The 26,094-nt window shown below is 51.5% G+C and overlaps 1 protein-coding gene across 1 annotated transcript in view; it reads right to left on the reverse strand.

Moving 5' to 3' along the window:
- Nucleotides 1–9,380: 9,380 nt before the first annotated feature.
- LOC144274530 (butyrophilin subfamily 1 member A1-like) overlaps nt 9,381–26,094 on the reverse strand; it is a 34,490-nt gene continuing 17,776 nt past the window's right edge. The window contains exons 8-9 of the mRNA XM_077833407.1: nt 13,322–13,348; nt 9,381–10,052 (exon numbers count right to left, since the gene is read on the reverse strand). Coding sequence (XP_077689533.1) covers nt 9,538–10,052; nt 13,322–13,348 — 542 coding nt within the window. The 3' untranslated portion in view covers nt 9,381–9,537. The remainder of the gene's footprint in view (nt 10,053–13,321; nt 13,349–26,094) is intronic.

Here is a 26,094-nt window from a genome sequence, read left to right on the forward strand (position 1 = left end):
ATAAATATCTGCTTCAATTACCTTTGGTAAATGAAATAACCAATCATTCATTTTCTGATATAGCTGTAAAACTAATCTGAAAAGTTTTCAAAATAAATCACTGTTTAAAAATGTATAGTGTGTACCTTCTAAAAATGAAACCTACATCGATCTCTGAGTTGTGAAGAATATGTATTAAGGTTGTAACAACAATCAAGAATGCACATGTATATAGAAAACCCTGATTAAATCGAGACTTCCTGACTAGTGATTTAAATCATGATTTAAATCAAATGCACCCTGCCTGCTGTGCTCTTGCCCCTGGCCCCTTCATTCCCCAGGGGGCCCCACAAATATGTTTGGCGCCAGGCTCACAAAAAGCTAATCCGGCCCTGTTTAATACAATCATAATAACCATTATATTTTTCATCTGCTGCGCCAAATGAAAACTCCCCTTTTAATTACTTCAGTAATAAACAGCCCTTGTACGCTACACTGGAGTTTATGGTGAAGGGAGTGTCTTTATTGCTGTAAGGTCGAAGGTTAAAGCCAAACCTCTCTCTGTTCTCAGCTACAAATCAAACAGGGACCAAACTGCGTAAGTTGTTAGTTCTAAGTCCTCACTGGTCAGCAGACATAGTGCTCCCCTTGTGACAGGATCCCCCGCGTGCAAACTGGATCTGGGGTACCACTGTGGCCCCTTACGTCTCCAGCCTGGGCTGTCTCTCACAATGCTTTGAAGCAGTAAACCCCATTGGGAGCTGTCATCACTCAGCACAAAAATAGGTGGAACCCCACACCCAGCTGGATTGCCTGAATGCTCCCAGAGCCACTCACAAATCACACAGAGAAAGGCACCAGCCAATATCCCCCAGCTCCCCAGCCTTGCACCCCAGTGTAAGTTTATTGCCCAGTGTGGAGAGGACATGCACCAGCCAGAAATGGAAATCCAGCTGAGGTGAGAAAGGAAAGCTTGCCAGAGATGTGGCTTGTTACCAGGGCTGCTGTAAACTTGGATACAATGTTGCACTATTTAATGCACTACACTGTGGAATTTGTATGTTCTTGCAGCTGAATGGTGTAAGCTGAAATTATTTTCCTTTAGGGGAAGGCTGTCATTGCTCCTTGTTTTGCTGGGGAATGCATGGCTGGAGATCTGTAGCCATCAGTCACTCGCCTTCATACTGCTGCTGTTTCATGTGGCTGGGCCCTGCAGCCAGAACTCTTCTGTGGCAGAGTGGATCTGAGATCAGGATCAAGAGGGAATCTGGGGAGTGGCCTTCTGGAGCCAGAACAGGAGCTGCAGCTGCAATGGGAAAGGTGTGCTGGACAGAGGCATCCTGGGGAAGCAGCTGGTTACTTCCTGAGCAACCAGATACAATATTATTACAGATCCTGTCTCACATTGTGATGAGATACATTGCTACCCTTGTGTAAGGCAAACTGGCTACATGGTTGTAAACTTGCTTCTAACCAGCCTTGCTGCTTCATGGCATCCAGATGCTGTCAGCTCTGGTGCATGGGCTCAGGGTGAGAATCTCACTGCTGCTGGGTTTTTGTTGCTGGTGAACGAATTGCCTGAGAATTGCAGTCATCAGTCAGACACTTTCTCCCCCCAGTTACAAAGTATTTGAGAGGCTGCACAAGGTCACTTCAGGTGGAACTGGGAAAAGAACCCAGCTCTCCAATATGGAAAACCCAGGTGCTAGCCACTCATTCCTACTGCCTTTGGGTTGAATGCATAAAATAGATATGATCTGGTTACCACCACTGCACAACAGAGCCAGGCACAGAACCTTGGAGCTCTGACCTCTAATCTGGCTCGTAAGCATTTGTGTACCTGATGGAACAGTGTGTCAAGTCCCCCAACAGTGATTGGCCTCAGAAATAATGGTGGGGGACCGGGGAGGCCATGTTACAAATCCTGCTGCTGTGGGAGTGGGGACTGAGGGGTATTAAAAAAAGAAAACTAAAATATATAATTTAATTCACCCGCTCGTTGAAAATGTTATAAGCAATTGATTGAGGGGCAATGTGCCCTGAAATCCTGGTATTCCAGATTGAAAACATCAGTCTCAAAATATGGGCTGGGATTTTCTCAGGAGCCGAGTCCCCATTGAATTCCTGCCCTGAAGCCCTGGGGATTGCACTGGTTGGACAGACATGGTCTAAGAAGCATTAGGGCCAAGCCCCATTAGACAGGCTGATTTGATGTAAGAATGGTTGGGCTTTGCCCTAGTGCTGTCCTGAACACTCTCAGCAGCAATGCCTTCCGGGTAGGTATCTACAGTCCCAGTCCCTAGAAAGATCACCAAAGCAGTGGATCCTGAGAGATTTGAAGATGGTGCACTGTGGGACTCATGGAACCGCTGTGGTTGGTCCTTGCCCATGTACACCACAGAACAGGTCAGACTGACCCAGGTCAGCACAGCCCAGGGGTTAGTTTTGTTGCAATCCAGTGTAATCCCAGTGGTAAATGACATGGACCCCTGAGCTGTCTGGAGCCCTTTTGTGTGTGGATTCAAGGTGCTGGGGGGGTGGGGGGAAGGGGGGAGGTCCGTGCATTATTTAGCACAGTCACCTCCTGTGCCGGCATCTGAGTTAACCTTCAGTAGTATCTCCCAATGAGAAACCTCATCTCCCTGCTGGGCCTGGGATGTTTGTCAAAGAGTCTTTCCTTCCTAATGGCTGCACTTCATCACTGCTCAGTGCTGTTGTGGGGTGGCAGGCTGGTCTAGCAGTTTGGGCACTGGACTGGACCTTCGGATATCTTGGTTGTATTCCCAATTCTGCCACTGACCTACTGCATGACCTTGGACAAGTCACTGCCCTCTCTGTGCCTCAGTTTCCCTTCCCCACCTCTTGTCTACTTCGTCTGCAACCTGTTCAAGGTGGGCATTGTCCCTCATTGTGTTTTATGCAGGGCCCAGATCTCATTTGGGGGCTGTGGGGACTGCTGTGATCCAAATAAAACTAATAATAAGTTCTATGATACAAATCAGTAACAAGATCAACAGCTTGTAACTTCCCCATCTCCAGCCTGAAGGCAGCATTCTCACATAGACCGGCCTGCAGCTCTTGTGATTCAAGCCTCACTGATCATTTAACCGCTTCTGTTCTATAAAAAGCAATTTTCCAATGTGCTGGGGGGAGGGGACTTGACACCTGGCTCTGCCCAGGCCCCACCCCGACTCCACCCCTTTCCCCAAGGCCCCACCCCAATTCTACTCACCCCATTCTACCCCATCCCCGGAGGGTAACAATGCTTACTCCTCCTCCTCTCCCCTCAATAGCCCCCACAGCTGAGCTTGACAGGCGGGAGGCACGGAGAGGCACTGATCAGCAGGACCTGACAGCAGGACCCATGCGGTCGGCACCTATGATAAAAAAGTTCCCTTATTTCACCAGGGGAAGCTGGTTTTAATAAGGATTCCACTTCTTAGATAAAAGTCTCCCATGTCAGGTATCTTTAAAGACTATTTTTTGCCCTTCTTGCCACTCTCCCAGATCATCTATTTTTCAGTAGTATCTCCCATTCAATGAAGGCTTTGGAGAGCTGAATGATGTACACTTGCAACAGGCAACTTCCGGTGAAATGAACCTTGTAACCAAAGTTATTACCATTAAATTTGACAGCAACTCCCTACCTTGTACTCCTGGGCAGCTTCCTCTATAGGAACCACCGTGTGAGCTCTGTGCACTTGGGATCTGTCGCACACCACACAGATGGGGTTTGATCCTCTTCACAGAACAGTTTCAGAGCCTCCTGGTGTTCCCCACACACCCTGCCCCCTCCTGCTCCTTTCGCTGCCTGAAAAGTCAGCCCCTTTGGCTATTTCTACATTTGCCAGCTGCCTGTTGGGCCTGAGGTTTCTCTGTTGCACAGTTTCTCTGCACGGAGGGCAGGAGGCGGCTCTGTCGGGTCCCTCCCAGCACTGGGCGATGCAGGCTCGGCAGAGATTGTGCCCACACTCCAGAGTGACAGGGTGTGTGAAATACTCCAGACAGACGGGCCATGTCGCTTCCTCCTGGAGACTTTCCACGGGGCTCTCTGCAGCCATGGCTCTCTCTGGGCAGTGGGACAAGGTTACTTTCACTTTCCTGAGGTCAGGAAGGTAGGGGCAGGCTGGTGGTGGGGGTGCTGTACCAGCACTGATGGTGAAAAAAATCCAAATAAAAACAAAAAACAAAAGCCTTGCCCCCAACTGCCCCAGCCAGGGCCCCCACAATGCCAGAGCCAGACCCCCACGCCTCCACCCCACTCTAGGCCCCATGCAACACCCCCCCACACACACACACACTGTCCATGCTAAGGCCTCCACCATACACCCCCACACGCTGTACATACCAGCACCCCCTACTCATTCTGCATTCAAATCCCTCCCCCCATACACTCTGGGGACCCCCTGAAGCAACACGTCTCTGTGCCCCGCCAGAAACCCACACAGCCAGTGTCCCCTTTGCCCCTCTTACCCCCTCCCCCCCACACGATACCACCAGTCCAGTGTGCCCACCAGGACCCACCAACCAACACTAAGAGAAAGACAGGCCAACACACCGAGCAGAACTTTTAATATTTTTTTAAAAAAAGAAAAAGAAAAAAAAGCAGGGGAGCCGACCCGAGGTGCAGCCAGTACACACCCAGAGCAGATCCCCAACAGACAACCCCTCCCAGGCTGGTGCACCCCAGATAACCAAAGACTGACCAATAATTAGCACAGGGCAGTGGGTGCCACTCCCCTCCCCCCACCAGCCCAGTCGAGCCACCCCCAGCCCAGCTGTGCCAACCCCCCCAACTCGCGCAAACCCTGCTGCAGCCTCCGCCTGCCCCTCCCCCACACAGCCTGTGTGTCCCCCCGACCCCAGCTGCCCCACAACAGCCTCCCCACCCCGGTGCACTGCAACTGCCAGGCCAGCAGGGCAAGGGCAGGTTAAATCGATGCTGCCCTGCTGCAGGTACTGCTATCCCCCCCTCAAACCACAACGCCCCGCCCCCCCAACCAAAAACCTCCCTGCCGTGAACCAGGCGCAGCAAAGCAAGCTGGTGGCTGGGGTGGCCCTGCTGAAGGGGCGGCAATTCGGCAGCAGCCCCTCTCCGTTGTTTCCCAAGGCTGGAATTCACTTCACCTCTGGGTGTCCTCGATCCCACCTGCCACATGGGGCTAATGCTGACCCTGCCTCCTAGGCTGAATCCATTCATGGCTGTGTGATGATGGGGGAAATGGCGATACCAAGGTGAGTAGATTTGGGCTGAATTACTCCACAGTCTGAGAGTGAGAGCCAGCTCCATGCAGGGGGCACGGGAGAGAGAGGGACTCAGGCCAGCTCCACATAGAGGGGGGTCAGGGCTTTAGCCCTGCAGCTTCTGTTGCTAGGGCATCTTGGGGTCCTGAACTGGGGGCTTCAGCCCCACGTCTTCTCCCAGGGTCCAGGGCTTCTCCCACCCACCCTGCGCGGCTTCTGCCGGGGTCCGTGGCAGTGTTCCCTGTAATTTTTTATGTCCATGTGCAGAATGACTTTTGTTATGTGCACCAGTATGGAGGTGTGTGGTGGGGCTGGGGCCAAGCGGTCTCGGGGGGGTCAGGGCTGGGGCATAGGGTTCGAGTGCGGGGCAGGTGAGGGCTCTGGCTGTGCATGTGGGGTTAGGGGTCAGGCTGGTGATGAAGGGTTTGGGGTGCTGGCTGCCCCGGGTACTACCCTCAGCCCTCTCTCACCGAAGCAGCTTGGGGCCACTTGAGAGGTGCCTCTCCATGGTCACAGCATCTCCAGTGGCTCGGCTGGGGGCATCTGTCCCCCAGCCAGAGCAGGTCCAGGCTAGGCTTGGTGGGGGTCAGGGAAGGGGCGTAGCTGAGAGGGAATTTAGGTCCGGGGCTTCTCCTTTATCCCCACCCTGCCCAGCGCATCTCCTGCCGGGGTCTGGAGCTTCTCCTCCCCCTAATCTGCCACTGCACCCATCCAGCCTGTGCGCATAGGAGCCCTGCAGCACGCCTGGGTGATTTCAAACGGCCTGGAGCTCCCAGCCACCGCTACCAGGACCACCGCAGTGGTGGCAGCCAGGGTCCCCAGGCCCTTTGAAATCTCCTGGGCCCCTAGGCAATTGCCCCCTTGCCCCCCCCCCCAGTGGCCCCTGGTGGGTGAAAGGTGTAACTGCAGCACGTCTCTGACGATGTATTTTCTGCAGAGAAAAAGAAAATTCTGGATGGCACATGAATTCTGTGCCTACGCAGGGGCACAGAATCCCCTGAGCAGTGTTTGATTCTTGTGTTGCTCTCCCTTTTATCTAATCCCCGGTAAATGCAGTTTCACCCCTTTTAATTATTTATTTTATTACTCTCATTGTTCTTAGTTCACCATCACTTTGGGTAAGACTGTGTAGAGGTATGTCCTTGTGCTACCTGGTTCACGATTGACTTACTTCGCCCGTGTTCACTAAGGGCACTGGCCTATTGTTGGTTTAAAGCCCCTTAAACGGATGAATGTAGCAGCTTCCCTTTGTCCAGGTTAATGGTTACACATGAGAGCAAGACACAATAGCAAAGAGAAGACCCGAGGCCACTCTGGAATTTTTGTGTTGTGTGTGTGTGTGTGTGTGTCCACACGCGCACCCAGTCACAAGTTGACTGAGAGAGTTTGGAGCAGTGCGCAAAGGAAGATTTCTGAGGTTTTTTTGGATGGGTGGGATGGTTTGGTGCCTCCTTAGATAATGGAAACAGAACTTCCTGCATACTTTGTAAATACACTAGATTGTATGAAAGATACCAGACTCATCATCAAATTCTGCTCTCAACTAGAACAGTGCGCAGGGCCTTGAACATCAGCCATCCACTCGGGTCAACCTAATAACACTCTCTTGTATGACATCTCTCTCAGAGGCAAATTTCTACTGTAATTTTAACTAAACATAGATATACAGTAGTGATAACCCCAAGAAATCATATGGTACATCATGCATCAAAGAATTATGATTTAAAACCAAATATGTTTGGGGTTCTTTTCATTTTTTGTTTCTGAGCCTTTAGGGGTGCATTAGATTCATATTTTCACATTTTTTCCAAAACCACAAGTTAAAATTTTTTTTATTGGTATACTTAGTGAAAACTGTGATTCTCAAGCAATCATTTGATTCCAGAAGTTTGTGCTTTCAGAATAAAAACACCAAATACTGCCACCCTCATGGTAAAATGGCAAGAGTCGGTAAAACTGGTGATATGTATTTGGCTATCTAGACACACATGACACTAGTATCAATGAGAATTGCACTGAATACAGCTAAGGACATGGTTACATTATGTTTCTGGATACAGGCCGTAGTTTGCAAGCTGAAATTGCAACCATTGATTGCCTGTTACTGCTCCGAAAGGTTCCATATATCTGAAATGCCTTTATGTTCCTATGACAATTAATACCATTTTGGACTTCCAATGTTATGAACTTTTTATACCTTTTAATTAAAAATAATAAACCTAATGTCTGTAACTAATCCTCCCATTCTGTGAACACTGAAGCATATGCTTTTTGGAGGTAGCTGCCCTGGGACATGTGTAAGGTGATCAGTAGATACTGCCAGGCTTATGGCCTGAGGACGTCCTGATTTTTTGTACCTCAGTGGTGGCAACCCTATTTCAAAGCCTTCGCTGTCCTTCATTCTCACTAGTTTACTTTTCTTCCCTTCCAAACAGGGGCATCGTTTGCTGTGGGCAGGTGCCCCTCCAACCTTGGTTCCCCAGCCCCCAACATTTTCATAGCTCTTCGCCAGGGGTTGTGTGAAAAACAGCCCCCTGTCAGATTTAGCCATCAGGTTTAGCTACCAGTGGGGGTTTCTGATACTATCCATATCACGTCTTGCTTTCCTATCTGAATTAACTACCCGCAACTTTCCACATGGGTGTCTCATTCAGAGGGCCCTGCCTGCCACATCCCTCCTCACCTCTGAGAGACAGCCCCCCCACCTGCCACTCGCCACATCCTTCCTCACCCCCCGCCCCTGTGAAACGCCTGCCTGCTGCTCACCACGTCCCCTGTGAGATCCTTCCCCCACTGGTCTCCAGGTCCCTCCTTTCCTCCACCCCCCAACAAAATCCACCCCCCACTACCATTTGCCTCATCCCTCCTCATCCCCCAGCCCCTGCAAGATCTCCCAGCCCGCGGGTCACTGTGTCCCTCCTTTCCTCCACCCTCCCCGAAAGACTGCCCAGCGCACCCTGTCCCTCCTCTCATCCACCCCCCTACCCGCGAGATGCCTCTACCCATCACTCACTGTGCCCCTCCTCTCCTCCATCCCCTTGCCCATGAGACCCCCCCATACCTCACTCATTATGTCCCTCCTCTCACCCATCGCCTACCCGCAAGACCCCCACCTGCTCGCTGGATCCCTCCTCACCCCTCCTCCCCATCAAGAGCCCTCCCCTCTTGCCGCATCCCTTATCAACGCTGCCCTCACATGGGCAGGAGAGTGATGCAGCCAACGGTGGTGGCTGGGCAGGGCCTGGGGCAAAGTGGGGACAGGGCCAGTGGGGGGGATGGAATGTGGATGCAAGAGGTGGGACAGGGAACTAACCTCCCCCAGGGGAAGCTTCACCCACTGCCCATGTTAAAGCTGTTTTAGTGCTTGAGGGGTTCACAGTTGATACCTGGTGAGTGAAATCTAAATACAGAACAGACAACCAGTGTGGGGTTTGTGCCCTGCTTTGTAACTGCCCTGAGGTTGGACCTCACGTTCTTGAGCTGCCCACAACAATTACAGCTGGGACATTAAGGTGAAGGAAACAAGAAGAATTGTTTGTAGTGTTTTTATTTTACAGTAAGTAGGTGGAAAGCAGGAAAGTAAAAGGAGCTAAGACAGAGTTTAATGACCACAGCATATTGTAAGGAGATCCACAGCTACTCAGAGCAGTTTGCTTAATAGCACTAAAATAGCACCAATGCCCAGGAATTAATATAGGGAATTAATGAGTTACAGTCTCACTTTCAGTAACATGTCATAAATCCCTCTGTCCCTCTCAGGTTCCCTTTCCTTCTCCCTTTTCTTTCATACTCTCCTTTTCTACTCAGCATTTTTCTAGCCCTCACTTGTGATCCCTGTTTATTTTCCTGTGTCTTTCCCACTCTCCTCCCCTCCCTCCCACAGATCAACCCCCTTGGCTGCTCCCTTCTTTCCCCTGATTTTCTGCCTTCCCCTCTTGCTGCCCCAGCGAGATCTAATGCCACAGATCTGCACAAAATGCTCCCAGCTGCTACAGAGCTTCCAGCTTCTCCCAAAACCCTGATTGATTCATGCTGGGTCCCTGCCTCCTCCACCTCTGCCTGTCCCCAGCCCGGCTGTTAGTTCTGCCCCCTGCCCAGCCCCCGCCTCTGCCCCTCTGCCCCTCCTGGAGCCCCAGGGGTTCCTTCCCCTCCCCCTCTGTGTCCTGGGGCTGCAGGAAGGGAGGGGGAGGAGCTTCCACTGGTCATAGAGATGAGGGGCCGGGGCTGGGTAGATGGGAGTCCTCCAAGGTCATAGAGACTAGGAGCCATGAGGCTAGAGAGGCTGATTTCCGGTTCCCCCCTCTGCTGTGGGTCTCAGGGGCGCAGGCGGAGCCGGGATCCCCACCACGCCCAGAGCCAGGGGCGGATTCTCTCCCCAGGGACGGAGCCCGGCGGGAAAGTGAAGATCGGGGCCTCGTCACCAGCATCGATAAATGTCACCTGCCCCCGGTCACAGTCCAGACAAACCCAGATCCTGCTGGGGACCCGGCGCCGGGGCAGGGGGGTCTCAGGGGAGGTGAGAGCCCAGAACTGACCCCACCACCACTGCACAGCCCAGATTCCCCCCTCAGGGCTACGGCTGATCCCTCCCTTCCTCCCCACAGACTCTCTGGCCACCCCCACAGCCCAGTATCCCCCACCCTCCACCTCCACCTCCCAGCAATGTCTCCCCGCGGTGAATCCCTCACAGCCCAGCACACAGGGCCAAGAGTCAAATCTCTCAGGGTTGTCGGGCAGATCCTGCCACCTGTCTCCCTGGCTCACACTTTTCCCACCCTCAGACAGGACGAGTTGGGGATGAGCCGTGTCTGGATCCAGAGTCACATTCGCTGGGGAGAGAGAATCAGAGCGTGAGGGGCAGAGCTCGGCCCTGGGGGAGGGTTTGATGGGATCAGTGACAGAATCTGCCCCAGCTGGGGAGTGACTCAGGGAATCTCCTTCCTCCAGGATTTACCCGTCAGCTCTGAAGGGGGAGCAGCTCAGAGATGTCAGCACAGTGCAGGGGAGAGTCACGCCCCGGGCAGAGGTGGGCCAGCCATGCAGCCAAAGGGTCACTTGAGCCAGGTCTGGGACTCAGGCTCTTTCCTGTCCTGCTCCACATCTCTCCAGGGAGGGGACTAGAGACCCAGGTGTCATGGGGGGCCCCACAGAGTGGTGAGAAACTGAGCTCCCTCTCCTCAGTGCTCACTGACACGCCTCACCTCTCCCTGCAGTTTCCCATCTTAAACCCCACATTCCCAGATGAGAGAGAGCATTGCTATGGGGAGAGAATAGATGCCTCCCATCCCTGCACCCTCAGCCTACGTGAGAGCAAGGGGAGTGCTGGGGGAGAAGGAGCACGAGGTTCATCTTCCCGTCTGACTCTGGCAAAGACCAGACTAACTCAGCAGACACATATTAACAGACACACACACCCCTCACTCACTCAGCCCTTGCCCAGCATGGGGCAGGAGCGGTGACTGTGGGCAGGGATGGCCTGTGCTGGTGGAGGGTCCAGCCGGGAAATGAAAGGGTCTGAGCGGGAAGGGCAGGGGAAGGGCAGCCTGCCCTGCCACTAGTGAAATGGGGGCACTAGGACCCCGCGGCAGCAGATGATGCAGGGAGGTAGCAAGGAGCTGCAGGGGAGAGGCAGGGACACTCTGCTCTGGGGCCCAGGGAGGTGCAAGGGGGGCAACAAGGGGGGAACAGGGGACACTCGGAGGGGGCACGGGGGCGGGGTGGGAGGTGGGGCCAGGGGGAGACCTGGCCCCGAACATTGGTGGAGCCGGGCCCTCAATATTGCTGGAGCCACGAGCCCATATAACTCACCGCTGCGGCTTGCCAGTAGGGCCGTACCAGGGCCTATTGGCTTCCTTTCACCTCTGCTGTTATTACCTGTAAAGCTCCTTTCTCCACTCCCGCTACCCTGCTGTTCTCTGGCAACATATTTTGTCCCTGGGGTTGGCCCATTAGCTGGTGTCCCGTGTGTGTGTTTTATGATACAATCTCCAATTCCATGATCGCACACTGTTTTTGCCACAGGACCCCTGCCTCATTCTTTCACTGCCCAGGATGGATGCACAAGGGGTGAGAATTAAGGGCGTACAGGCCAGGATAAAACTAGCATTTCCTAACTACCAAGTGTTTGACATTTCAACCTAAATCATCTTCTGTTCAGGGGGGTTGTGCAATATTCTGTACTTGTATCATGTCCCTTCTTGCTCCTCTCTTTTAAAGGTAAAAATCCCCCGTTTTTTCAATCTCTCCTTGTGCTGATTCTCATTGCCTTTCTCTGAGCCCCCTTTTCTTCTTCAGTACCCTTTCTGAGGTGGGGTGAGAAGTACCCAATACAGTACTCCCGATGAGGGCAAAACACTGATTTCTATAACGGCTGTATAATATCTCCATGTTGTTCACCATCCCCCTTTTATGGATTCTCAGATTTTGTTTGACCTTTTCCCCAGAGCTGCGCAGTGAGCAGAGGGTTTTGTCAAGCTGGCCACAGTGAATTCCAGGTTGCATTACTGAGGCCTTGGCTACACTTGCACGTTATAGCGCAATAGAGCCGCCCAGAGCGCTCTCCCTCACTCCCCGTCCACACTGGCAAGGCACGTAGAGCGCTCCGACTCCCTGGCTAGAGCGCGGCTGGTCCTCCACCTCCCCGGCAGGGATAAGGTTTGCTGCGTATTGGGTGAGACTCTGCAGCGTCAGTGTGGACGAGGAGTAACGTTACAGCGCTCTGATTGCCCTCCGGAAACGTCCCATCATCCCATTAACTGAAGTGACCGCTCTTGTCTTTGTTGAGAACTCCGGCAGGAATGCGGAAGTGGCCCTTTCAAAGCTCCATTTCGGAGCCGGCTGCTTATCAGCTCGGAGAAAAAAAACAAACAGCTACTGTTTGCTTTGAGTGACGGAGAGAGAGGCGGGGGTCTGAACTTACAGACAGTGTGCTGACACACTCTCAGCATCCCAAAAACCCACTCTCTCTCCCCCCACATACACACAACACACTCCACTCCACCCCACGCCCATTTGAAAAGCACGCTGCAGCCACTTGAATGCTGGGATAGCTGCCCATAATGCACCGCTCCCAATGCCGCTGCCAATGTGGCCATGCCCCTGCGCTGTCAGCTCTCAGTGTGGACAGACTGCGGCGCTTCCCCTAGTGTGCTCTCCGAAGGCTGGTTTAACCCAAAACGCTCTACAGCTGCCAGTGTAGCCAAGCCCTGAGCTGCTGATGCACTTATTTTCAAACCCTGTAATGTGAATGAGTCGCTCAATTTTTTCCCTCCATGATATGTTAATTTATCACCAGTGCACTTCATATCCCACCAGGTTTCCCTTTCACACAACTTGCGGGGGGAGAGGTCCCTCTGAACCGCCTCACAGTCTTCACTGGACTTGACTAGCCAACCTCAGCTGTGGCCCTCTGGAAGAAGAATCATTCCCCACAGGGACCACTCCCGAAATGCCCTGTGCATCCCTCTATTCCTCTCCCACTCCCTAACCTCATCCCTCCCCATACCACTCCTCTCCTGCCCCATCTTCCCCAAGGAATTCCAGAGCGCGCACTGGCTCCTTCTGTGCCCTTACTGGCTTCTCATGCAGCTTGGATCCTGCCGTGTGTTTGGGGGGTTGCAGTCAGTGTGTGATAGGGTCTCGGTATCTCTGTATGTGACCTATGGGGGTCTGTGTGCAGTGAATGTGCTAAGCCCTGCTGGCTGCCATGTACCTGTGCCACGGCTAGAGCAGCAGCAGCAGCTGTCTGGGCACATGCAACTCGGTTAGGGCTTCTGAAAATTGAAATGAGCAGCCTAGACATTAACCTGGCCCTGGCCCAGCCCTTTGTCCACCCCTCCCTCCCTGAGCCTCCAGCCCCATCAGGGACTCTAACAGCATCTCGCTGAGAATCCTCTGAGCTTCCAGTGGGCACAAAAGAGCTCCTTGGGCACCCAAAATCACAATGTTGGCCAGACAAACCTTTGAGTCTTTTCACCTTAGTACAGAGCCATCCCTGCCCCAAAGAGCTAGTGTAAAATATTAACTGTGTGACAAAAGGGGACTGGAAGTCTCAGGGCAGGGGAGCTTTGGATATCGATGCAATAGGAGCTGTAGTTACCTGGGCAGACGATGTTTCTTCTCCAGTCTGAAACCAAACACAGAGAGAGGGATGAGAACCCAGCTGAGCGAATGCAGCAACACCAGGGCTCTGGGATGAAGAGCAGCTGGCTTAAGCTGAACCCAGGCAAGAGCAAAGTGATTGAGAAGCAGGGACACATTTTGAAGAACGAGATGAGACTCTGCCCTTCATTTCATTGAATCTGTACAGCCCCCGTTCACCAAAGTCGAGGTGCAAAGACTAGGTGACCTGGTAGCATCAGTGTCTAAACATCCCAGCTCACTAGGCCCAGGGCTACCCTGGGGTGGGTGCGGGGAGGGGGAGATTGACCTAAGATGCACAACTTCAGCTACGGGAATAGCGTAGCTGAAGTCGACGTATTCAGGTCGACTTACTTTGGCGTCCTCACGGTGGCGAGTTGATAGCTGCCACTCCCCCGTCGACTCCGCTTGCGCCTCTCGAGGCGGTGGAGAACCGGAGTTGACAGGAGAGCGCTCGGGGACTGATTTATCACGTCTACACTAGATGGGATAAATCAACCCCCGATAGATTGATTGCTACCCGCCAATCCGCCCTAGGAAACTCTGCCTCTTCCTGGGGGCAGGAATCTGGCCAGTGATCCCTGCCTCTGCCACCGCCAGGCTGGGTTACTGTCGCTCACTGAATCTACAGCTGAGTGTGAAGGCTCCAGCTGGTACCGAATGCAGCTGCCGGCCTTCTCCAGGGCTTAGGCCACAGTGAACCCATCAGGCCCATGTTCCAATCCCTTCACTGGCTCCCAGTCCCCTTCTGATGCCAGTTTAAGGCCTTGGTTTTAATCTGCAAATCAATTAAAGAATCCAGCCCCAGCGGAGGCTGTTTGTGAGCCGTCCAGGTAGGAGGCTACAGAGGCCCCTGCTCCGCCCCCACCCCACCTCATTCCACCCCCTTCCCGAAGTCCCCGGCCCCACCCTGCCTCTTCCCCTCCTCCCCCAAGCGTGTCACATCCCCGCTCCTCCCCTTCCTTCCCAAAGCATCCTGAGTGCTGTGAAACAGCTGTTTTGCGGCAGGTGGGAGGCACTGGGAGGGAGGGGGAGGAGTTGGTCAGCGAGGACGCCAGTGGGCACCGCGGGGAGGGGACAGCTTGGCTGTGGGTTGGTGCAGAGCACCCACTAATTTTTCCTTGTGGGTGCTCCGGGGCTGTCGGCACCTATGGCCAGTGGTGACAGCGAGAGCAGCAGCAGCAAGCCAGTTGCAGAGGTGGACGAAGCAGTGGACATGTTGCTCAATGTCCCCGCCCCCCCACCACACACACACACACCTTTCAGGGTTGGGAGGTGAATCCATGTGAGGGCACCTCTGAACTCTGGGTCTTGGCTGATTAAGAACAACCACCTGTGAGTGGGCTGCAGCGGCGGGAGAGGGGAGTGGTGTGTTACAGGTCATTCGCTCATTGGATTTTCACACGGCAAGGTGGGAAACTGAGGCAAAGGACACTGCCCAATGTACTGTGGGGTGGGGGTTTGCTTAGGGTAACATGCTTTCAAATCATGGCTGTGGTGTTTTCCCAAAACAATGCTGGGTTCCCTTTGCCTTGTAATAAAAGTTTTCTTTTGTTACACTCAGGGCGGGTGAGTGGGAAGGTTTGTCTCTTACCCTGTATCTACACTAGCAGGCCCCTGACTGACAAAAGTTTCACCGACAAAAGCACCGGTGTGGACAGTGCTATGTTGGCGGGAGACACTCTCCCACCGACATAGCTACTGCCGCTCGTTGGGGGGGTTAAATTATGCTGGTGGGAGGTCGGCATCCAGCGGCTACACGGGAGAGCCCATTGCAGGGAGGCTGCAGGGGTATGGCTGTGCCGCTATGAGCCTTAAAGGGGCCATTGTAGAGCCTTAAAAAGGCTCAGGAGTGAAATTTGCCCAGATTATTGTGTGGGGTCTCAAGGTTTTTCTCTTCTGTATTGCTAGGAGGAACCCTTGACACTGCACCCAGTCCTTGGTGCTCCCGACTCCACCTGGCAGAAGGGTGAGAGATCGAGAGATCCAGAGGTAGTTTCAACACCAGGGAAAAGGCTGCATTCGAGAAATAGAAACACTTACCAAGTTCACGTTGAAGATCATCTAGGTAACAAAGAATCAGAAACAAATACACACTAATTAAGTGCATCTCTTCCAGGATGGAATCAACCCCAGCCTCCCATCCCATCTGCAGCCTGTCCCTCTCAAACCCATAGAACCAGGCAATGGGCAGGGAAACTACTGAGGTCTGGGGAGAAGAGTCCCTTTCCAACCCACAGGAAGGGAACAGAGCACCTGCAAAGTCCCATAGGGTGCGGCTACACAGCAACTGAATACCCCCAATTGACCCATGGCAGCTAACCAGGCTCACAAGACATGGGCTGGGGGCCTGTAAAATTGTGGGGTAGACATTTGGGCTCATTTTGTGTCTACACTAGAGTAAAGTATCAAAAAATAACTGATTATCTGCATGGACTTACAGTTCTGAAAGTTCTGAATTCCCTAGCGAATTAGGGCCAGATTTTTAAAAGTATTTAGGTTCCTAACTCCCACTGATTTCAATTGGCATTAGGTGTCCAAATACCTTTAAAAAGCTACCCTTAGAGCCCAATGCCACTTCCTTGCATATTCCATGTTCCCATTCACTTTGCTGGGAGCTTTAGGAGTGCACGGAATGTAATATTGGGCCCTAAAATTATCAACATTATTCTTTTAGTGATGTGACTTGTGCATTTAGCGTTGGATCCTACACTCGTTGAAATCAAAGGCACAGCTCTAACTGATGTTAGTGGTGCAGCATCAGGGCATTCAAGTTTTTCTCATTTAAAAAATAAAACATGAGGAGACAAATTTGTACAAAGTTTTCCTTGTTGGAGAAAAGGGCACAACACTTACTGATTTGTGTATCACGGTTCCCTAAAAAAACAGAAATAAATATAAATTATTATTAGGAGCATTTTTCTCATGGATATACGGTTGTCTGAGTTTTGTGAAAGTTGAACATCGTGTCTCACTTTTCATAGAACCAGTTGGGGTGAAACTGATCAGGCTTAATCTCATCGCAGTTTCCTTTTAACATTAAATGAAAAAATGAACAACTCCTCCTCCAATATAATTACACACAAGATCCACATTGGACCCAATTATTTACTTGTCAGATGAGGCAAGAGGACATTTGAGGGCACAGAGTCCTCCTGGTCCCCCATGTCATGGTGCCTCCAGCACCATGTGGATTTCACCCTCAGAGAAGATACATTTCAAAGAACATTTTCTTTCTGGTTTTCTCTTACCCACATACTGAATAATTATCAATACATTATCCCTGATATTTCATGTGATACTCAAATTGATCTCTGTTTAATAATTATCATCATAAATAATAAACAGCAAACAACTTAATGGAAAAGGTTCTATGTAGAGTAAAATTGAATTTACTGATTTCTCCAAGATGTTTCCCTAAAGAAATGAAATGAAGCAAACAGATGGAAATACAAGTTATTTAAGAAGATTTCCAGTTAATGGAGATTTCAAGGTGTGTTTTCATGATATGAACGCCTGGCCCCTAAACACCAAACATTTCATTCATGTTTTACTAACCATGTGGCCACACTAGAGTTAAGTGTCCAACAGTAACTGACTATTTTCAAGGATTTACAAATGCAGGAACACCAGGGCTCTGGGATGAAGAGCAGCTGGCTTAAGCTGAACCCAGGCAAGAGCAAAGTGATTCAGAAGCTGAGACACATTTTGTAGAACTAGATAAGACTCTCCCCTTCATTCCTGGGAATTTGTACAGCCCCCATTCACCAAAGTCGAGATGCAAAGACTCAGGTCCCATGTGACCCTTCCCTAGGCCTAGTTGACCAGGTAGCATCAGTGTCTAAACATCTCAGCTCACTGGGAAACTCTGCATCATCCTGTGGGCAAGAATCTGGCCACAGTGATCCCTGCCTCTGCCACCACCAGGCTGTAGATCACTGAATCTACAGCTGAGTGTGAAGGCTCCAGCTGGTATCGAATGCAGCTGCCGGCCTTCTCCAGGGCTTAGGCCACAGTGAACCCATCAGGCCCATGTTCCAGTCCCTTCACTGGCTCCCAGGCCCCTTCTGATGCCAGTCTAAGGCCTTGGTGTTAATCTGCAAGTCAATTAAAGAATCCAGCCCCACTGGAGGCTGTTTGTGAGTCGTCCAGGTAGGAGGCTACAGAGGCAGAGCATTGTACAGGGCACCCAGGTTGCAGGGTGGGACCGACACAGCTACCCATTACTCTGGATTGTACCCTGGGTGTGTCACAGTCACACCCTGAATTAAAACTCACTGGCTAAGCAGGGGGCAGAGATGCCAAAGCCCAGTGAAGATCAGAGGGGGTGGGGACAGGTGTTCCTGCCTGATGCTATGAACTCCCCTTCGAGAGCCCTAGGTACCATTTGACCCTCCCCTCCCCTCTCCCGTGTTGAAAGCCAGAGCTGATTAGACTCCATGGAGAGCCCTTGTTTCAGTTCAGTGGTTGCAAGAGCTGAAACCATTGATGAGCAGGCCTGGGGCCAAGTCGCAGACCTGGTGTGGGGACAGGGCTGCAGGGAACAGCATGGAGACGCAGCAGGAGACACGGCCTGCTGGAGCCCCTGGGCAGGTCGGGGAACCTCAGAAGGCGCCGTTGCGGAAGTGGCAGTGGGTGGCCAGCAGCAGCCGTGGTAACCCCAGTGGAGCTGAGCGGTGGCAGAGGTAACAGCAGCAGAGAAACCAGCAGAACCCGCGGCAGAGGCATCAGCCAGCGGGGCAGAGACAGCAGCCGCCGCGAGCCAGTTCCAGAGGCAGGAGTGGCAGCAGAGGCGTTGCTCGACGTCCCTCACCCTTTTTCAGGGATGGGAGGTAGCGAGCAGCCAGGGGCCTAGGTGCCGACTTCCCCTCTGGCCGGTGGGTGCTGAGCCCCTGCTCCACACCAGGCCTCGCCCCCACTCCAGCCCTTCCCCCAAACCCCTGCCCCACCTCTTCCCACCCCTGCTCCACCCCCCCACTCCACCCCTTCCCCAAACCTCTACCCCACCTCTTCCCACCCCTGCTCCACCCCCTCATTCCAGCCCTGCCCCAAGTCCCCACCCCTGCTCCGCCCCCGCCCCACCTCATTCCACTCCCTTTCCGAAGACCCCGTCCCCACCTCGCCTTTTCCCCGCCTCCTCCCCCTTCTTCTCAGAGAATTCTGAGTGCCGTGAAACAGCTGTTTTGCGGCAGGCAGCAGGTACTGGGAGGGAGGGGGAAGAGTTGGTCAGCGAGGCCGTCAATGGGTGAGATGCACTGGTGGGAGGGGGGAGCTTGGCTGTGGGTGGGTGCAGAGCACCCACGAACTTTTCCCCATGGGTGCTCCGGGGCTGTCGGCACCTATGGCCAGTAGTGACACTGATAGCAGCAGCAGCAAGCCAGTTGCAGAGGTGGAGGCAGCAGCGGACGTGTTGCTCAATGCTTCCCCCACCCCCACCCCCCAGCACCACACACACACACAAACACCCTTCAGGGGTGGAAGGTGAATCCATGTGAGGGCACCTCTGAACTCTGGGTCTTGGCTGATTAAGAACAACCACCTGTGAGTGGGCTGCAGCGGCGGGAGAGGGGAGTGGTGTGTTACAGGTCATTCGCTCATTGGATTTTCACATGGCAAGGTGGGAAACTGAGGCAAAGGACACAGCCCAATGTACTGTGGGGTGGGGGTTTGCTTAGGGTTACATGCTTTCGAATCATGGCTGTGGTGTTTTCCCAAAACAATGCTGGGTTCCCTTTGCCTTGTAATAAAAGTTTTCTTTTGTTACACTCAGGGCGGGTGAGTGGGAAGGTTTGTCTCTTACCCTGTATCTACGCTAGCAGGCCCCTGACTGACAAAAGTTTCACCGACAAAAGCACCGGTGTGGACAGTGCTATGTTGGCGGGAGACACTCTCCCACCGACATAGCTACTGCCGCTCGTTGGGGGGGGTTAAATTATGCTGGTGGGAGGTCGGCATCCAGCGGCTACACGGGAGAGCCCATTGCAGGGAGGCTGCAGGGGTACGGCTGTGCCGCTATAAGCCTTAAAGGGGCCATTGTAGAGCCTTAAAAAGGCTCAGGAGTGAAATTTGCCCAGATTATTGTGTGGGGTCTCAAGGTTTTTCTCTTCTGTATTGCTAGGAGGAACCCTTGACACTGCACCCAGTCCTTGGTGCTCCCGACTCCACCTGGCAGAAGGGTGAGAGATCGAGAGATCCAGAGGTAGTTTCAACACCACGGAAAAGGCTGCATTTGAGAAATAGAAACACTTACCAAGTTCACGTTGAAGATCATCTAGGTAACAAAGAATCAGAAACAAATACACACTAATTAAGTGCATCTCTTCCAGGATGGAATCAACCCCAGCCTCCCATCATGCAGCCTGTCCCTCTCAAACCCATAGAACCAGGCAATGGGCAGGGAAACTACTGAGGTCTGGAGAGAAGAGTCCCTTTCCAACCCACAGGAAGGGAACAGAGCACCTGCAAAGTCCCATAGGGTGCGGCTACACAGCAACTGAATACCCCCAATTGACCCATGGCAGCTAACCAGGCTCACAAGACATGGGCTGGGGGCCTGTAAAATTGTGGTGTAGACATTTGGGCTCATTTTGTGTCTACACTAGAGTAAAGCACGAAAAAATAACTGATTATCTGCATGGACTTACAGTTCTGAAAGTTCTGAATTCCCTAGCGAATTAGGGCCAGATTTTTAAAAGTATTTAGGTTCCTAACTCCCACTGATTTCAATTGGCATTAGGTGTCCAAATACCTTTAAAAAGCTACCCTTAGAGCCCAATGCCACTTCCTTGCATATTCCATGTTCCCATTCACTTTGCTGGGAGCTTTAGGAGTGCACGGAATGTAATATTGGGCCCTAAAATTATCAACATTATTCTTTTAGTGATGTGACTTGTGCATTTAGCGTTGGATCCTACACTCGTTGAAATCAAAGGCACAGCTCTAACTGATGTTAGTGGTGCAGCATCAGGGCATTCAAGTTTTTCTCATTTAAAAAATAAAACATGAGGAGACAAATTTGTACAAAGTTTTCCTTGTTGGAGAAAAGGGCACAACACTTACTGATTTGTGTATCACGGTTCCCTAAAAAAACAGAAATAAATATAAATTATTATTAGGAGCATTTTTCTCATGGATATACGGTTGTCTGAGTTTTGTGAAAGTTGAACAGCGTGTCTCACTTTTCATAGAACCAGTTGGGATGAAACTGATCAGGCTTAATCTCATCGCAGTTTCCTTTTAACATTAAATGAAAAAATGAACAACTCCTCCTCCAATATAATTACAGACAAGATCCACATTGGACCCAATTATTTACTTGTCAGATGAGGCAAGAGGACATTTGAGGGCACAGAGTCCTCCTGGTCCCCCATGTCATGGTGCCTCCAGCACCATGTGGATTTCATCCTCAGAGAAGATACATTTCAAAGAACATTTTCTTTCTGGTTTTCTCTTACCCACATACTGAATAATTATCAATACATTATCCCTGATATTTCATGTGATACTCAAATTGATCTCTGTTTAATAATTATCATCATAAATAATAAACAGCAAACAACTTAATGGAAAAGGTTCTATGTAGAGTAAAATTGAATTTACTGATTTCTCCAAGATGTTTCCCTAAAGAAATGAAATGAAGCAAACAGATGGAAATACAAGTTATTTAAGAAGATTTCCAGTTAATGGAGATTTCAAGGTGTGTTTTCATGATATGAATGCCTGGCCCCTAAACACCAAACATTTCATTCATGTTTTACTAACCATGTGGCCACACTAGAGTTAAGTGTCCAACAGTAACTGACTATTTTCAAGGATTTACAAATGCAGGAACACCAGGGCTCTGGGATGAAGAGCAGCTGGCTTAAGCTGAACCCAGGCAAGAGCAAAGTGATTCAGAAGCTGAGACACATTTTGTAGAACTAGATAAGACTCTCCCCTTCATTCCTGGGAATTTGCACAGCCCCCATTCACCAAAGTCGAGATGCAAAGACTCAGGTCCCATGTGACCCTTCCCTAGGCCTAGTTGACCAGGTAGCATCAGTGTCTAAACATCTCAGCTCACTGGGAAACTCTGCATCATCCTGTGGGCAAGAATCTGGCCACAGTGATCCCTGCCTCTGCCACCACCAGGCTGTAGATCACTGAATCTACAGCTGAGTGTGAAGGCTCCAGCTGGTATCGAATGCAGCTGCCGGCCTTCTCCAGGGCTTAGGCCACAGTGATCCCATCAGGCCCATGTTCCAGTCCCTTCACTGGCTCCCAATCCCCTTCTGATGCCAGTTGAAGGCCTTGGTGTTAATCTGCAAATCAATTAAAGAATCCAGCCCCACTGGAGGCTGTTTGTGAGTCGTCCAGGTAGGAGGCTACAGAGGCAGAGCATTGTACAGGGCACCCAGGTTGCAGGGTGGGACTGACACAGCTACCCATTACTCTGGATTGTACCCTGGGTGTGTCACAGTCACACCCTGAATTAAAACTCACTGGCTAAGCAGGGGGCAGAGATGCCAAAGCCCAGTGAAGATCAGAGGGGGTGGGGACAGGTGTTCCTGCCTGATGCTATGAACTCCCCTTCGAGAGCCCTAGGTACCATTTGACCCTCCCCTCCCCTCTCCCGTGTTGAAAGCCAGAGCTGATTAGACTCCATGGAGAGCCCTTGTTTCAGTTCAGTGGTTGCAAGAGCTGAAACCATTGATGAGCAGGCCTGGGGCCAAGTCGCAGACCTGGTGTGGGGACAGGGCTGCAGGGAACAGCATGGAGACGCAGCAGGAGACACGGCCTGCTGGAGCCCCTGGGCAGGTCGGGGAACCTCAGAAGGCGCCGTTGCGGAAGTGGCAGTGGGTGGCCAGCAGCAGCCGTGATAACCCCAGTGGAGCTGAGCGGTGGCAGAGGGAACAGCAGCAGAGAAACCAGCAGAACCCGCGGCAGAGGCATCAGCCAGCGGGGCAGAGACAGCAGCCGCCGCGAGCCAGTTCCAGAGGCAGGAGTGGCAGCAGAGGCGTTGCTCGACGTCCCTCACCCTTTTTCAGGGATGGGAGGTAGCGAGCAGCCAGGGGCCTAGGTGCCGACTTCCCCTCTGGCCGGTGGGTGCTGAGCCCCTGCTCCACACCAGGCCTCGCCCCCACTCCAGCCCTTCCCCCAAACCCCTGCCCCACCTCTTCCCACCCCTGCTCCACCCCCCCACTCCACCCCTTCCCCAAACCTCTACCCCACCTCTTCCCACCCCTGCTCCACCCCCTCATTCCAGCCCTGCCCCAAGTCCCCACCCCTGCTCCGCCCCCGTCCCACCTCATTCCACTCCCTTTCCGAAGACCCCGTCCCCACCTCGCCTTTTCCCCGCCTCCTCCCCCTTCTTCTCAGAGAATTCTGAGTGCCGTGAAACAGCTGTTTTGCGGCAGGCAGCAGGCACTGGGAGGGAGGGGGAAGAGTTGGTCAGCGAGGCCGTCAATGGGTGAGATGCACTGGTGGGAGGGGGGAGCTTGGCTGTGGGTGGGTGCAGAGCACCCACGAACTTTTCCCCATGGGTGCTCCGGGGCTGTCGGCACCTATGGCCAGTAGTGACACTGATAGCAGCAGCAGCAAGCCAGTTGCAGAGGTGGAGGCAGCAGCGGACGTGTTGCTCAATGCTTCCCCCACCCCCACCCCCCAGCACCACACACACACACAAACACCCTTCAGGGGTGGAAGGTGAATCCATGTGAGGGCACCTCTGAACTCTGGGTCTTGGCTGATTAAGAACAACCACCTGTGAGTGGGCTGCAGCAGCGGGAGAGGGGAGTGGTGTGTTACAGGTCATTCGCTCATTGGATTTTCACATGGCAAGGTGGGAAACTGAGGCAAAGGACACTGCCCAATGTACTGTGGGGTGGGGGTTTGCTTAGGGTTACATGCTTTCGAATCATGGCTGTGGTGTTTTCCCAAAACAATGCTGGGTTCCCTTTGCCTTGTAATAAAAGTTTTCTTTTGTTACACTCAGGGCGGGTGAGTGGGAAGGTTTGTCTCTTACCCTGTATCTACACTAGCAGGCCCCTGACTGACAAAAGTTTCACCGACAAAAGCACCGGTGTGGACAGTGCTATGTTGGCGGGAGACACTCTCCCACCGACATAGCTACTGCCGCTCGTTGGGGGGGGTTAAATTATGCTGGTGGGAGGTCGGCATCCAGCGGCTACACGGGAGAGCCCATTGCAGGGAGGCTGCAGGGGTACGGCTGTGCCGCTATAAGCCTTAAAGGGGCCATTGTAGAGCCTTAAAAAGGCTCAGGAGTGAAATTTGCCCAGATTATTGTGTGGGGTCTCAAGGTTTTTCTCTTCTGTATTGCTAGGAGGAACCCTTGACACTGCACCCAGTCCTTGGTGCTCCCGACTCCACCTGGCAGAAGGGTGAGAGATCGAGAGATCCAGAGGTAGTTTCAACACCACGGAAAAGGCTGCATTCGAGAAATAGAAACACTTACCAAGTTCACGTTGAAGATCATCTAGGTAACAAAGAATCAGAAACAAATACACACTAATTAAGTGCATCTCTTCCAGGATGGAATCAACCCCAGCCTCCCATCATGCAGCCTGTCCCTCTCAAACCCATAGAACCAGGCAATGGGCAGGGAAACTACTGAGGTCTGGGGAGAAGAGTCCCTTTCCAACCCACGGGCAGGGCACGGAGCACCTGCGAAGCCCCATAGGGTGTGGCTACACAGCAGCTGAATACCCCCAATTGACCCATGGCAGCTAACCAGGCTCACAAGACATGGGCTGGGGGCCTGTAAAATTGTGGGGTAGACATTTGGGCTCATTTTGTGTCTACACTAGAGTAAAGTATCAAAAAATAACTGATTATCTGCATGGACTTACAGTTCTGAAAGTTCTGAATTCCCTAGCGAATTAGGGCCAGATTTTTAAAAGTATTTAGGTTCCTAACTCCCACTGATTTCAATTGGCATTAGGTGTCCAAATACCTTTAAAAAGCTACCCTTAGAGCCCAATGCCACTTCCTTGCATATTCCATGTTCCCATTAACTTTGCTGGGAGCTTTAGGAGTGCACGGAATGTAATATTGGGCCCTAAAATTATCAACATTATTCTTTTAGTGATGTGACTTGTGCATTTAGCGTTGGATCCTACACTCGTTGAAATCAAAGGCACAGCTCTAACTGATGTTAGTGGTGCAGCATCAGGGCATTCAAGTTTTTCTCATTTAAAAAATAAAACATGAGGAGACAAATTTGTACAAAGTTTTCCTTGTCGGAGAAAAGGGCACAACACTTACTGATTTGTGTATCACGGTTCCCTAAAAAAACAGAAATAAATATAAATTATTATTAGGAGCATTTTTCTCATGGATATACGGTTGTCTGAGTTTTGTGAAAGTTGAACAGCGTGTCTCACTTTTCATAGAACCAGTTGGGGTGAAATTGATCAGGCTTAATCTCATCGCAGTTTCCTTTTAACATTAAATGAAAAAATGAACAACTCCTCCTCCAATATAATTACACACAAGATCCACATTGGACCAAATTATTTACTTGTCAGATGAGGCAAGAGGACATTTGAGGGCACAGAGTCCTCCTGGTCCCCCATGTCATGGTGCCTCCAGCACCATGTGGATTTCACCCTCAGAGAAGATACATTTCAAAGAACATTTTCTTTCTGGTTTTCTCTTACCCACATACTGAATAATTATCAATACATTATCCCTGATATTTCATGTGATACTCAAATTGATCTCTGTTTAATAATTATCATCATAAATAATAAACAGCAAACAACTTAATGGAAAAGGTTCTATGTAGAGTAAAATTGAATTTACTGATTTCTCCAAGATGTTTCCCTAAAGAAATGAAATGAAGCAAACAGATGGAAATACAAGTTATTTAAGAAGATTTCCAGTTAATGGAGATTTCAAGGTGTGTTTTCATGATATGAATGCCTGGCCCCTAAACACCAAACATTTCATTCATGTTTTACTAACCATGTGGCCACACTAGAGTTAAGTGTCCAACAGTAACTGACTATTTTCAAGGATTTACAAATGCAGGAACACCAGGGCTCTGGGATGAAGAGCAGCTGGCTTAAGCTGAACCCAGGCAAGAGCAAAGTGATTCAGAAGCTGAGACACATTTTGTAGAACTAGATAAGACTCTCCCCTTCATTCCTGGGAATTTGTACAGCCCCCATTCACCAAAGTCGAGATGCAAAGACTCAGGTCCCATGTGACCCTTCCCTAGGCCTAGTTGACCAGGTAGCATCAGTGTCTAAACATCTCAGCTCACTGGGAAACTCTGCATCATCCTGTGGGCAAGAATCTGGCCACAGTGATCCCTGCCTCTGCCACCACCAGGCTGTAGATCACTGAATCTACAGCTGAGTGTGAAGGCTCCAGCTGGTATCGAATGCAGCTGCCGGCCTTCTCCAGGGCTTAGGCCACAGTGAACCCATCAGGCCCATGTTCCAGTCCCTTCACTGGCTCCCAGGCCCCTTCTGATGCCAGTCTAAGGCCTTGGTGTTAATCTGCAAGTCAATTAAAGAATCCAGCCCCACTGGAGGCTGTTTGTGAGTCGTCCAGGTAGGAGGCTACAGAGGCAGAGCATTGTACAGGGCACCCAGGTTGCAGGGTGGGACCGACACAGCTACCCATTACTCTGGATTGTACCCTGGGTGTGTCACAGTCACACCCTGAATTAAAACTCACTGGCTAAGCAGGGGGCAGAGATGCCAAAGCCCAGTGAAGATCAGAGGG

The sequence above is a fragment of the Eretmochelys imbricata genome, chromosome 14 (assembly GCF_965152235.1).
Source record: "Eretmochelys imbricata isolate rEreImb1 chromosome 14, rEreImb1.hap1, whole genome shotgun sequence".
NCBI lineage: Eukaryota > Metazoa > Chordata > Testudines > Cheloniidae > Eretmochelys > Eretmochelys imbricata.